Source organism: Chaetodon trifascialis, chromosome 15 (genome assembly GCF_039877785.1).
Source record: "Chaetodon trifascialis isolate fChaTrf1 chromosome 15, fChaTrf1.hap1, whole genome shotgun sequence".
Taxonomy (NCBI): Eukaryota; Metazoa; Chordata; class Actinopteri; order Chaetodontiformes; family Chaetodontidae; genus Chaetodon; species Chaetodon trifascialis.
The window spans coordinates 25,206,241-25,218,212 of record NC_092070.1 but is presented as its reverse complement, the minus strand read 5'-3'; the positions used below and the strand labels follow the sequence as shown (position 1 = coordinate 25,218,212).

Sequence of the window (11,972 nt, the reverse complement as noted above, 5' to 3'; positions counted from 1 at the left end):
AATCCAGCTGCTGATCGATAGTCTCGTCTTCATTAAAATCATGTGTGAAATATTATTTTTAAGAATTTCTCATTCCTGGCTTCCACAGTGCGACAGCAGGCTTAGTACAGAATTATTCTTATATGATAATTATTCGTTTTTTGAAGAAAAACACTAAACGTTTTCTGCCTTCAGCCCCTCAGACATGATGATGTGATGCTTTTGCTTTCTGACACAGTAAACTGAGTTTATTCGTTCGTCTCTTCTCAACGCTCTCGTCTGCTTTCAGTTAAAAAGGCTCGACCAGACAAACAGGTTTTAAGTCATAGAAAAGATTTTATTGACGAACAAATCGAAATCCATCACATCAGGATCCGTCTTCTCAGATTCACTTCATCCACCCCAAACCCGGAGACGACATTCAGCATCAGCATCCGTCCCACAGCTCGTCCCAGGAGGACACCGTTGACTGAGAGGCGGATGGAAGGCACCATGTGACCCACCTCACACACCAACATGGCGCCTTTCATTGAGTTCAATCACAGGTAAAAACACAGGCGGTCACACCGGCGGCACGCCAACCACAAACACTTCTTCTTTGTAGGCACTTTAGTCTAAAGCCACAGATTTCCACGAGCTGCACAGATAAAGAGCGACGGACGACGTCTGCAGACCTTCAGCTGATTCAAAGGACGAGTCGAGGACCCACAGAGGACTCATCAGCAGCGGGTTCAGATCTCAGTGAAGTCAAACTCTTTGGCTCTCTGGACTGTTGGTGGGACAGAGACGCAGCAGGTCATTCTGCTTTCAGCTGATTTCATCATCGATGAGCTCAAAGACTCAGACGTGTTACTGAACGTGGACGTCTTCCAGGCGTCTCTGTTCCTGCTGCTTTGCTTGATTCAGATTTGTACCATTGGCCCTCTCAGAGACAGACAGTGGACGTTCTGCAGACCTCAGGTTTCATCTCGAATCCTGTTTGTCTGTTTTTTTTCCTCAAACAGGAGGACATTCTATCAAATCATCAGCGTTAACGTCTTCAAACGTCTCGTTTTGTTCGACCGACAGACCGAAAAGCTAAAGAGACTCAGTTTTCCGTCAAAGGACGAGAAGACAGCGTCACACTGAAGAGGCTGGACGAGACTTCAAAGGACTAAAACAACATTTAATCAAACTGCTGCAGATGAATTTCCTCTGGGTCGACTAATCGATTCATCGTCTCAAGCTTCAGCTCTGATCAATGATGAATCATCAATGCGTCTCGATTGGTTGAAGCAGCTCAGCGACAGTAAATCATCGGTGACTCATCGTCACGGCAACTCGAAAGAAGCTCGAATCACAGAAGCTTCTGAAAGATCAGCTGTTACTCGACGAGATCCAGAACCTGAACAATGCTCATAAAATCATAAAATCATCGCGCTCCGTCAGCTCCGTCAGCTCCTCCATCCTGGAGAACGCCGCCACCATCGAACAACAAATCAACAAATCATCAACAAAGTGACTCAACGTTAGCAAGTCGCAGCACACGGCACAAAGCAGGCAGAACATCGACACGGCAGAAACGCTGCTTCCACCTCCACCCATCATCTCCACCGCCTCCACCCATCACCTCCACCCAAGCGCAGAAGCACCAACAGCAGGCAGCACACCTTTGAAAGCTTTGGCGTGTGTGCTGCCTTCACTGCTCGGTTCCATTAAGGCTGCTGACACTTTAAACCAGCAGGTGGAGGAGACGCACCACCAGAGGGACATTCACGCAGGACCAACGTGTGGACACACAGATGAAGACCGAGGCCTCCAGTTTCATATCAGAACAGATCAGCCTCCACACAGACAGACAGACACCCGAGGACACGGACAGACACGTGTCCAACAGTTCCTCGTGTGTCCACGCAGCGAGTTCATGATATTTTCTGGGTGAATCCACTTTTTGTATTAAGGAGCTGTCCTCACACAGCTGTCCTTCGTAGGGGACGGAGTCCAAAATGGCGTCTGAAGTTTCTCATTCATTGATGAAGTGCAGAGCAGTGCATGATGGGACTGTTAGAGGGCCGTGTGCATGCTGTGGGACGGTCAGTGTAAGACAGGACTGAGGGTTTACAGTCAGGACAGCGTCCAACACAAACACGTCTTTTAATAAACTCACTGTGCATTAGCGAGCCAACTAACGCCGGCGAGCTTTCCCCTCGTCAGTAAAATGTTGGGGGGAGGACACGGTCCAGAAGCTCGGACAGGTGTAGTGGCTGATTAGCACTAGCAGGTTAGCCTTTATCTGTCGCTCTGCAGCGACCGCCCGTCAAACTGTGATGATCCAGACGTGGATGTTGCTGCTGTCACCTGTGAAACTGGAGGTCCAGGTGTTCCAGGTGTTCTACACGGCTTCCTGTCCATGAACGTGTCTGGTGGCGTGTTCGTCTCCACTGGTGGTCACGCCTTTCAAAAACACTCCCACCCCTCCGCTCATCAACAAGCTCACATCACATCAGAAAGCAGCTCAGAGACTTTTAAAGCCCATGGTGAGTTCCCAGTATCCCCCTCCTCCCCAGAGCCCTCCCCAGTCTGTTACTGGTTTTTTCTTCTCCTCAGACGTCCCTCCTCATCCTCATCCTCATCCTCATGACAGAAGCAGACAGATATCGACTGGTGTTGAAAAAGCACAGTGGTAGCAGGTCTCCGGCAGGCCCACGCCTCCGGGGCTCCTCCTCCTCAGCCTTCGACTCGCCCCTAGCGGCGGCCATGTTGTCTCTAAAGACAGCCTCACATTTACCTAAACTAGACTAGAAGCGGCCGTAATGCTGCTGCGTGGTGGCGAGCGGAGGCGTGGAGGCCAGGCGGAGACCGGAGGTCACCGGGACGAGCTCCTCTCCTTGCTGACGCAGTCGTCCTGGCTGCTGGTGTCTCCGTTGGCCGTCATGCCGCAGGTCCGTCTCTTCTTCCTGCGGTGAGACATGGCATCGTCCTCGGAGCCCGACTCTGCCTGCAGGGACACAGCGGACAGACGTGTTACACGTGTGTAACGTGACGGAGCTCACATCTTCACGCCTAAACAAACGAGTGACGCCATGTGAAAACAAGCTGCGGAAACGTTTCTTCACATCGTCTCCTGTCGCTTTTCTTAAATGAGTTCATTCACTTCTGAAAATAAACTCGTTTCTACGGAAACAGACTGGATCCACCGATTGGCTTCAGCTCATGAGCAGAAATTCACAGCGTGGATTCAGGCCTTTTCTCAAAGGCACATGATTGTATCACTGTCTGATAACTCACTGTTTGAAACGAAGAATTGATCCATCGTGATGTGGTGTGTGTGTGTGTGTGTGTGTGTGTGTGTGTGTGTGTGTGTGTGTGTGTGTGTGTGTGTGTGTGTGTGTGTGTGTCTGAGCACATACATCAGAGTCGGAGTCGGAGGAGCTGGAGGAGGACGATGACGAGTCGCTGGAGCTGTCTGAGGCGATGCCCGTCGACTCCTGAAGGTCCACTTTGTCGGCCAGAGCTGCCAGATCAGGTCTCTCCTGCTTCAAGACCCTGAAACCACCAGAGCACGCACACACACACACACACACACACACACACACACACACACACACACACACACACACACACACACACACACACACACACACACACACACACACACACACACAAACTGTTTACTGAGGCCACGGCCCTGACACTTTAGTGTTTCCGTGTCTGTCTGAGCAGGTCATGGGATCAGTCTAATCTCTGGCGCGCTGCGATGCGTTGAAGGCTTACCGGTACCACTTCCTGGAGAGCTTGGGTCGTCCTCGGACGGTTTTGTGCCACACAATGGGGAAGTTGGTCGTGCTGGCGAAGTTCTGAGTGACGGCGATTGTGGTGTCCAGGTTGAGGACAACGTGCCACCAGCCGCCTGCAGACACGCAGTGGGACAGAGCTGTTATGAATGTTGTTCTTCTCTGGTGCTAACATATTTGTAAAACTCAACATATGAAAAGACCCCATCAGAGGGACGAGACAGAGTCCTGGACTTAGTCCCACGCCACTGGAGGAAAGATTTCAGTGTCTGAAATCAAGATACTGCTGAAGAGAGACGAGGTTATTCAGAATAAAGCTCGCTGAAGGTCTGAGTGTCCAACTAAAGGCCGTCTACAGTCTCTGTGTACACAATGTCATCGGCTGCTTCGACAACCTGTCGCTCCTGTCTGCACTGCGCAGACAGGAGCGACTGCTGTCTGCGCAGTGCAGACAGGGTTCGTCCGTCACTGGGACAACGGTCTGAATGAGACTCCTGCAGGACGGCGTCTCTCTGCGAGTAAGCGTTTGATGACTGTTTCGAGATTTTATGGTTTAAAGAGATGACGTCCGCCTGTCTGGGTCAAATGATAACAGACAGTCACAGCCTCCTGTGGAGGTCACTGTTGTGTCTGTGGTTAAATCTACAGTCAGACAGGTGAGGTCTAAATCCTGGGTTTAATCCAGCCTCATCGCTGTCAGCTCTGTTAGCATTAGCTGAATGTAGGTCACACCGGCTTCACTGCTGATACACACACGTGTGTGAACTGTCATCACACCTGGAAGACAGACAGGTGCTCACAGACAGACCTCTGCTGTCTGTAACAAACTGTGTCTGTACTTCAACAGAGTGAGACGTCTCCTCTCTGGCTGATCTCAAGTCAGTTTCAGCAGTTCCAGTTAATCAATCACTCATATCAGAGCAGATTTGTTAGTTCTGAATCAGGACCGTCAGTATGAACGATAAGGTGTGTCACATTTAGCTGCAGGTGCTTGTTCAACAGGCCTGATACACATTTCATCAACATTTAGCTCAATTCTGTCACAACAGGATGAAACAATCAGATAACAGTTGAAAATCTGACGGAGGATAATTGAGATTCAGAAAAGGATGTTTCTTCACTGGCCTGGAACAAAAACGGTCTCTCCGGGTCTTTGAAGGATCTCCAGCGGCGTGAACTCTGGAGGCCAGTTGGGCTGCTGCGTTCGGGGATAAACCACGTTGAACCAGGTGATAGCCTCGTCCTGCTGGTTACCTCCGTCCTCTCTGGTCACCTTGATGAGCTCACGGGGCGTGTTCGTGGGGAACAGACACCACCTCTTGTGTCCTTGAACCAGGGCGTTCCAGGCGCTGGTGCCCAGCGGGTCGATGTGGATGCCGGTGCCGGATCGGGCCGGGCCCATTACAAACCACCTGCGAGGAGACGAGAAACAGGTGAGTCATGACATCACCGGTCACTGACAGACAGCGATGAAGAAGGCGAATCTCAAAGAGTCATCACAGCTACAAACGTGCTGAGCTGGACGAGCTGCAGGACAGACTGAGCGTTCTTCCATCGCGCTACTAGAACTCTAAAGGGCACCTTTAAGCAGCTGGATGGCGGAACAAAGATCAAACCTGTACGGCGGTCTGCGCTTCTCTCCTGCAAACTGGAAGAGGTCGTCCCTGAAGAAGAAGGGCACCTCGTAGTCCTCCAGCAGCTTCCGGCGTTTGGCGTGTTCACCGTAGCTGCTGTCAAAGATGTAGAGCGGGCTATCGTCCCTCGTGGTCTCCAGGTACTCCACGTAGTACTTCATCTTCATCTTCACTGAGTATCCGTCGTTGTCCTCCCCGCACTTGAATTTCTGGTTGCGGTATTTGCGTTTGAGGCGCTCCAGGGTCCATTTCTCGCGAGCGGGCCAGCTCTCCTGGCAGTTCAGCAGGACCACAGGCTTGTAGGGCCGCTCGAAGCGCCGGATGAACTCCTCAGGACTGAGATGGAGGGTGTCCACACGCTCAACGTTGTCCTGCAGCACAGCACATATCAGCTCAGTGTTACACAGTTCAACAGGCCTTTCCAGCATCCTCAGGCTCCTCTGTCCATGACACACTGAGAGGTTTTAACCTGTTTCTTGAGCTGTTTCCTGATCTCTGAACAAAGATTCTGTTTGGATTAAGAAATGAAGCGACAGCTTCAGAACAGCTGTTCATTACTGTTAAAAGACGTTCTGGGTTCATCTTCCATCTGAAACGACGAACTAAAAGAGGCACAAACGGGCTGAGCTCAGGACCCGAAGCAGAAGGGACGGGTCTAAAAACACAGTCCTGTGTTGAGGAATGCAGGCCAGCCCTGCACGAACGGCATTTTTCTTTGTTTTAAACTCTTCTTTGGCAGCCTGAAGGCACTCGCACACACACTGTGGCAGACCAGCATCACACCACAGCAGCAGGGCAGCAGCACACACACTGTGTGCACACACAGATCAAGGATTGATCCAACCCTAACCCAGACTGCTCGTACTGGACATAACATCACTCCAGTTTCAATTCGAGCAATGGGAACTAAAACAGCCTTCTTTGCTCTGAAAAGACTCATTTTGGATGATCTCTACCTGATCTGACTATTTCCTCATTCTCTTCCATCCCTTTGACTTGCACTGAGAAACTGTGAACCTGTCCTTACAACTTAGCCTACAGCAGGTATGACATCTACAAAGTGGAGATTAAATGAATTAAATTACATCTGGTTGCAACACACAGACTGGTTTGCTCATAGAGATCAGCTGATCCCTCATGTTTACATGTTATAACAGCTATTTGACTGACTTCAGAACAGCAGTTAATTTACTAAAGAGTAGAATTACTTTTTTTGCTTTACTTTGTACTTGAATACTGTGTCCTCCTAAAAACAGACATAAATTCATTTTGTTTACAAATACTTTGCAAAACAAACAGGACATTATATATAATGTCTCACTGTCTTTGTGGCCTGCACAGTTTATTTTACTTCATACTTTTGTTGAACACTTAAGGTCTAATCATATATTTATTATGCTGTTATTAAATGTTATATATATATATCTATATATATATAGATATATATATATATAGATAGATATATATATAGATATATATATATATATATCAGTGCATACAGTGTTCAGTTAATGTGAAACGTAGATGCTGAATCAAAAGATATCTCCATAAATGTAAGCATATAGTACATCGTACAAATGACTTGTATTATTATTCCACCTTTGTTTAAGGTTGTTTAAGGGTAAATCCCACTCTCACCATGGCAGACTCAATATTACGTGATAAAGTAGGTCAAAAGGTGTCAGCATGAAATGAGATCGATCACGTCACCGATCCTGATCGGTCAGATTCTTTGGTGAAACACCGGCTCGTGCAGCGTTCGGTGTCTACGTGACAAACCGCACTCCTACAGTGAGCTGCGGCTAGCTAATGTTAGCTTAGCTTCCAATGCTACTTTGACAGTTACCTTTACGGTGAGGTGTGACAGGTCGAAAGTCTCGTGATAGCCGTGTTTTATCCAGTCTAATGAATCCTTCAGTTCGGGTCTGGCGCTCCGTTTCGCCTCTTTAATCCTCTTCTTACTCTTATGGTTCATTCCTCCTCCTGGTGGCTTTAAAGAGAAAACGTGTGTTATCGCTGCTCAGCTAGCTATCGAGCTAACCTGTAGCCACTACAGACACACATTCACTAGCCTGCACTGATACCCGGCTACCTGCGCTCTTCTGACAGTCTCACCTTCTTTATTTGTTTCGACCACAAAACCACTAATCGGAGAATATGTTAAACACGTCCTCAGATCGATAACTACAAATATGATAAGTCTTTTAAAACCTGCCTGTTCGATAGTTTGATAACCAGCTAACAAAAGAAGCTAGCTAGATGGCTGACAGGCGACACAATATACTCAGGCAACTGATTGACATCATATAGCCCCGCCCCCACAGCTGGAACAGAAACTCATTGGCCACAGCGTCGGAAAATGCAAAACGCTGATTGGATGAAATGCAGAAAGAGCCTTCCCGCCAGGCATTTACGTGGATTTGATTGGCTATTAAAGTGACCTTCTTGTGTTGTGTTGCGGTCGATGCGGAAGTAGACATCAGCGTGGCTCTAGTGCCGTAATGTCAGTATAAGTATACAAACAATTGGCTAATTAAATCTCTAATCAGAAGATAAAGAGTCAGGATATAAATGGTGATGTAATTATGTAGTTTTAGAGGATATTAATCCGGACAATGGACAGCGGTGGACCGGAAGCAGCTAGCGTAGTTAAAGTTTTCACGTTTGAAGAAAGCACGAAAACCCCACACGAGTCGCTTTGTGTGTCCATACCTGAGGTCAGTTTGACTTTCTAACTGGCTTCAGTATTAAACTACAGCTACAGCAGTTTACAGGAAACTGACGTCAGCTTGTGGACTCGCGGTCTTCGTGTCGTTTGTGTTGAATCAATGTGAAATGTGATTTTAAGGTAATGTGAATATAAATGTTCCGTTAGAGGAACGTGTCGAGGCTTTGAACGATACGTGAGAGTCCTTCCCTCAGTTCGGCATCATCCAGTACTCTGAGATGTGTTCAAGGACACAGATAACTGGTCCCCTAATCATTAGCCTGTGGTGAAGAGGTTAAATGAATGAATGTAAACGCGTGATTTGTACGCGCTAAAACAACGAGAACAGTTACCTGGACAGGTGAGACTCCTCTCTGTAATTCGGCAAACATCCAGAACAAATGTTCAAATAAAATGTGGACTAATAGAACTGGATTCCCTCCACTCGTCCACCAGTCAGATTCCAGTTTGGAGCCACAAAACCGACTCAGAAAGTCCAGATTGATGGAAATGTGCTGCCTGGTGGAGGATGTAGATGCTGTAGATCTTTAGGAGACTCTAACAGTTAAAAATGTGTTGAACTGATCTGGTACATGTGTGATGTGAAATGTTTGCATCTGTCGCTGTGCTGTGACTCACCTGCAGTCTGACCTTCAGGTCCTGGACCCTCAGTATGGGATGTATGTGTGGCCCTGCGCCGTGGTGCTGGCTCAGTATCTGTGGACACGAAGACAAGAGCTGAGACACAAGACAGTGCTGGAGGTGAGAGGAAGCACACTTGACTTCTAGGACAGACTTGTCTTGTTGGACAGTTGTGGACGTTGTGACGTGTCTCTCCGCAGCTCGGTGCAGGTGTGAGTCTGCCAGGTGTGGTGGCGGCGAGGTGCGGCGCACAGGTGATCCTGTCAGACAGCGCGAAGACGCCGCTGTGTCTGGAGAACTGCAGACGCAGCTGTGAAGCTAACGGCCTCCGTGATGTGGTGACGCTGGGTCTCACCTGGGGGGAGGTCTCCCCGGACCTCGCTCTGCTTCCTGAGCTGGACGTCATCCTGGGCTCAGATGTTTTCTACGAGCCGCAAGGTCGGTTCCTACAGAACAACACTGCTAACATTTGATGTACGGGCCTGACAAACTGCACATGGCCAAAAGTATGTGGACGTCCCAATGGATGTCCAAACCTGATCACCCAGAATCAGTGCTGGACCTCAGGGACGCTCTGCAGCAGGCGGAGGACAGACTGAAACCAGCCGAGAGGAGGCTCTTCATGAGGATGAGGATGGTAATGATGGTTGTTGCATCATTGTTACAGGCCCGACTCACCTCAAGATGCACTCGTTATGCAAACACACACGCAGACAAAATGCGTCCACATACTTTTGGCCATGTCGTACAGGAGTCAAAATGAGCGTTTGAACCTTTGACCCTGTTTCAGATTTTGAGGACGTCCTGGTGACTGTTGCTTTTCTTCTGAGGAAAAACCCCCGAGCTCAGTTCTGGACGACGTACCAGGAGAGGAGGTTCAGTATGACTGACACATCAACACGTTTTAACTGGCCCGCCACTGGACTGAACCGCTCGACGGCTGTCATGTGACCTCTGGCTTCAGCCCGAACCCTCCTCTTCCTCCTCTCTGTGTTTCAGTGCTGATTGGTCGATCGAAGCTCTGCTGCACAGGTGGGAGCTGAGCTGCGTCGACGTTCAGCTGGAAACGTTCGACGCTGATAAAGCGGAGCTGGCTGGATCGAACCTGCCCGGCAGCCACAGCGTCCTCATGATGATCATCACGCTGAAGACGGACGAGGGAGGACGGTGACGGGCGAAGACGCTGGCCTGTTTGACACCAGGCGTCAGAAAAAGTGAGACAAACCTCCACACAGTGTTTAACCTTCACTCCTCTTCTCCACTTTTCTGCTGAAACTCTCCTGACAGAAATTTTCAGGTCCAACGTCGTCTCTGTTTATTCCTGCTGTTTGTGCTGTTTGTGTCCGGCAGGATGACACAACAGCGAGCAGCGCTTTGATTCCTCTGCTGGAGCTTCACTGAGCCGTCAGAGATGAGCTGTGTAGTTTCTGCTGTCACCACCAGAGGGCAGCACTTCATTAAACACCTGCTCAGTCTCTGAGACACCTGTTCAGATAAGAATTCCCTAAAGGAAACTGGAGGAAATAGAGCATCTGTGGGGACTATTTTCAGCAGCGGATGAATCCACGTGATGCTGTAGTGTGTGTGTGTGTGTGTGTGTGTGTGTGTGTGTGTGTGTGTGTGTGTGTGTGTGTGTGTGTGTGTGTGTGTGTGTGTGTGTGTGTGTGTGTGTGTGTGTGTGTGTGTGTTCATGGAGATGAAGGAACAGTGGCGCTCACTGATGTGCCCCTGAGTCTTTGCGTGGTGGACCCCGACAGTCCTCTCAGTTAATGAAGTTTCTGCAGTTTGTCTTTTATCTGCAGACGTTCAGGATGAAGCAGCTGTCTGATCTCATCCTGATGTCCTCTGAGCGCTGCTGCCTCCTGCTGGTGGATCCAGACTTCACAGCCTGCAGCTGCAGGAGGAACCAGTCAGACGGGAGAAAAGGTGCCGACGGTTCTTCTTCACAGGAGCAACATCTGTCACACATCTGCACACTTTGAGCTGACGGTCAGAGCAGAGGTCTGAAAGAAGCTTTGTGTTAGTCTGAACCTGAACGCCTCATGATGAGTTCAAGTGTAAAACACTGAAACAGACAGAGACGAGACTTCTGTCCAATCACAAACAAGCGCTGTCCCTCCTTTTCTGGAATCTGAAATGCTGCGTTTTGACCCTCAGGGCCACCGTAGTTTTCAGTTGATAACATTCTTTATACAGAGCACTTTGTTCATGCTTCATGTTGGAGTGTAAATAATTAAAAACATGTAAAGATATTTGAAAAAAAAAAAATTATATTTTTAATCAAGATATTTAAAAAAAGCAAACAAACATTGGTGTCAATAAAGATGTTTAAAATAAAAGAAAAAAGCTGTTTGTTTTTTTTCAAAGTTGCCTTTAAAGATCAAAGCCAACAGAATGGAACCTCTGTGCTTTGATGAGGGATTCTATAAATGAGCTGTCTGACTGTTCTCCACTCAGTTCATCAGATCCACTGAGAGACATTGGCATTATTGTGTTGTGTATCACAGTCACGTACGATTCACTACAGAGATCTACAAGGACAGCTACAGTCTACAACAGACCAGCACCATCTACAGCAGACCAGTACAGACCAGCACCGTCTACAACAGACCAGCACCATCTACAGCAGACCAGTACAGACCAGTACCATTCTCAACAGACCAGTACAGACCAGCAACATCCACAACAGACTGTTCAATGGCCCAAAGAAACCCAGGAAACAGCCGTCACCAGCGCAAACCTCACATGTCCCAGCGCGCCAACCATGAGCTGAAAAACAACCCTTTCCCGCAGACGCAGGAAAAGGCTGCATGGACGGGCGAGAGACAGATGCTCTGCCACAGGGTGCACGACCTCAAACTGAGAGTAAGCAGACTGGAAGGACTTCTGGAGCTCAGAGAGAGGGAGTTCAAAGCTGAACACCAGAAGAACTACGACACCATCGCAGACTACGAGTCTCAGATCTGTTCCCTCAACAAACGTCTCCAGTCCCAGACACAGCAGGTGGACAACGTCCCAGACCAAAGCACCGAGCTGCTGAAGTTGAAGTTGAAGCTGGAGAGCCAGAAGAGCGCCATGCTGCAGAACGAACTGCAGATGACGGTGAACCGGGTGGAGCACGAGCTCCACCTGAGAGACAAGGAGAACCAGGCTCTCAAGGAGGACAGAGACTCTCTCTCTCTCAGGCTCAAGGAGGCGATGGACAACCTGTCCAGCATCAGAGCTGAATTTCTCCAG

The 11,972-nt window shown here is 48.8% G+C and overlaps 2 protein-coding genes across 4 annotated transcripts; one reads left to right on the top strand and one right to left on the bottom strand.

The window, feature by feature from the left end:
• Positions 1-299: 299 nt before the first annotated feature.
• jmjd6 (jumonji domain containing 6, arginine demethylase and lysine hydroxylase) lies at positions 300-7,694 on the bottom strand. Its single transcript, XM_070980305.1, has 7 exons — positions 7,502-7,694; positions 7,233-7,376; positions 5,369-5,757; positions 4,878-5,164; positions 3,733-3,868; positions 3,369-3,504; positions 300-2,956 (listed from the first exon to the last, which is right to left on the bottom strand). The coding sequence occupies exons 2-7, from the start codon at positions 7,359-7,361 to the stop codon at positions 2,825-2,827; spliced, it is 1,209 nt and encodes a 402-aa protein (XP_070836406.1). The 5' UTR covers positions 7,362-7,376; positions 7,502-7,694; the 3' UTR covers positions 300-2,824.
• On the top strand, positions 5,094-10,583 carry mettl23 (methyltransferase 23, arginine). Of its 3 annotated transcripts, none has more exons than XM_070980337.1 (6): positions 5,094-5,185; positions 8,751-8,855; positions 8,936-9,173; positions 9,526-9,610; positions 9,735-9,923; positions 9,961-10,267. In XM_070980337.1, exons 1-5 carry the CDS (start codon positions 5,120-5,122, stop codon positions 9,904-9,906), a joined length of 666 nt encoding a protein of 221 aa, XP_070836438.1. In that variant the 5' UTR covers positions 5,094-5,119; the 3' UTR covers positions 9,907-9,923; positions 9,961-10,267. The 3 variants fall into 3 exon arrangements, with proteins under 3 accessions (XP_070836438.1, XP_070836437.1, XP_070836436.1); XM_070980336.1 differs by lacking the exons at positions 5,094-5,185; positions 9,961-10,267 and adding exons at positions 7,855-8,103; positions 10,540-10,583; XM_070980335.1 differs by lacking the exon at positions 5,094-5,185 and adding an exon at positions 7,855-8,103.
• The last annotated feature ends 1,389 nt before the right edge of the window (positions 10,584-11,972 follow it).

Coding starts and splice junctions, on each gene's coding strand:
- jmjd6 (XM_070980305.1), bottom strand. CDS start 7,361: ATGAACCATAAGAGTAAGAAGAGGATTAAAGAGGCGAAACGGAGCGCC. Junction 5,165..5,368: donor AAGCGCAGACCGCCGTACAG/GTTTGATCTTTG, acceptor GTCTCCTCGCAG/GTGGTTTGTAATGGGCCCGG. Junction 2,957..3,368: donor CCTCCGACTCCGACTCTGAT/GTATGTGCTCAG, acceptor GTGTCCCTGCAG/GCAGAGTCGGGCTCCGAGGA.
- mettl23 (XM_070980336.1), top strand. CDS start 8,002: ATGGACAGCGGTGGACCGGAAGCAGCTAGCGTAGTTAAAGTTTTCACG. Junction 8,104..8,750: donor TTTGTGTGTCCATACCTGAG/GTCAGTTTGACT, acceptor TCTGACCTTCAG/GTCCTGGACCCTCAGTATGG. Junction 9,174..9,525: donor TGTTTTCTACGAGCCGCAAG/GTCGGTTCCTAC, acceptor ACCCTGTTTCAG/ATTTTGAGGACGTCCTGGTG.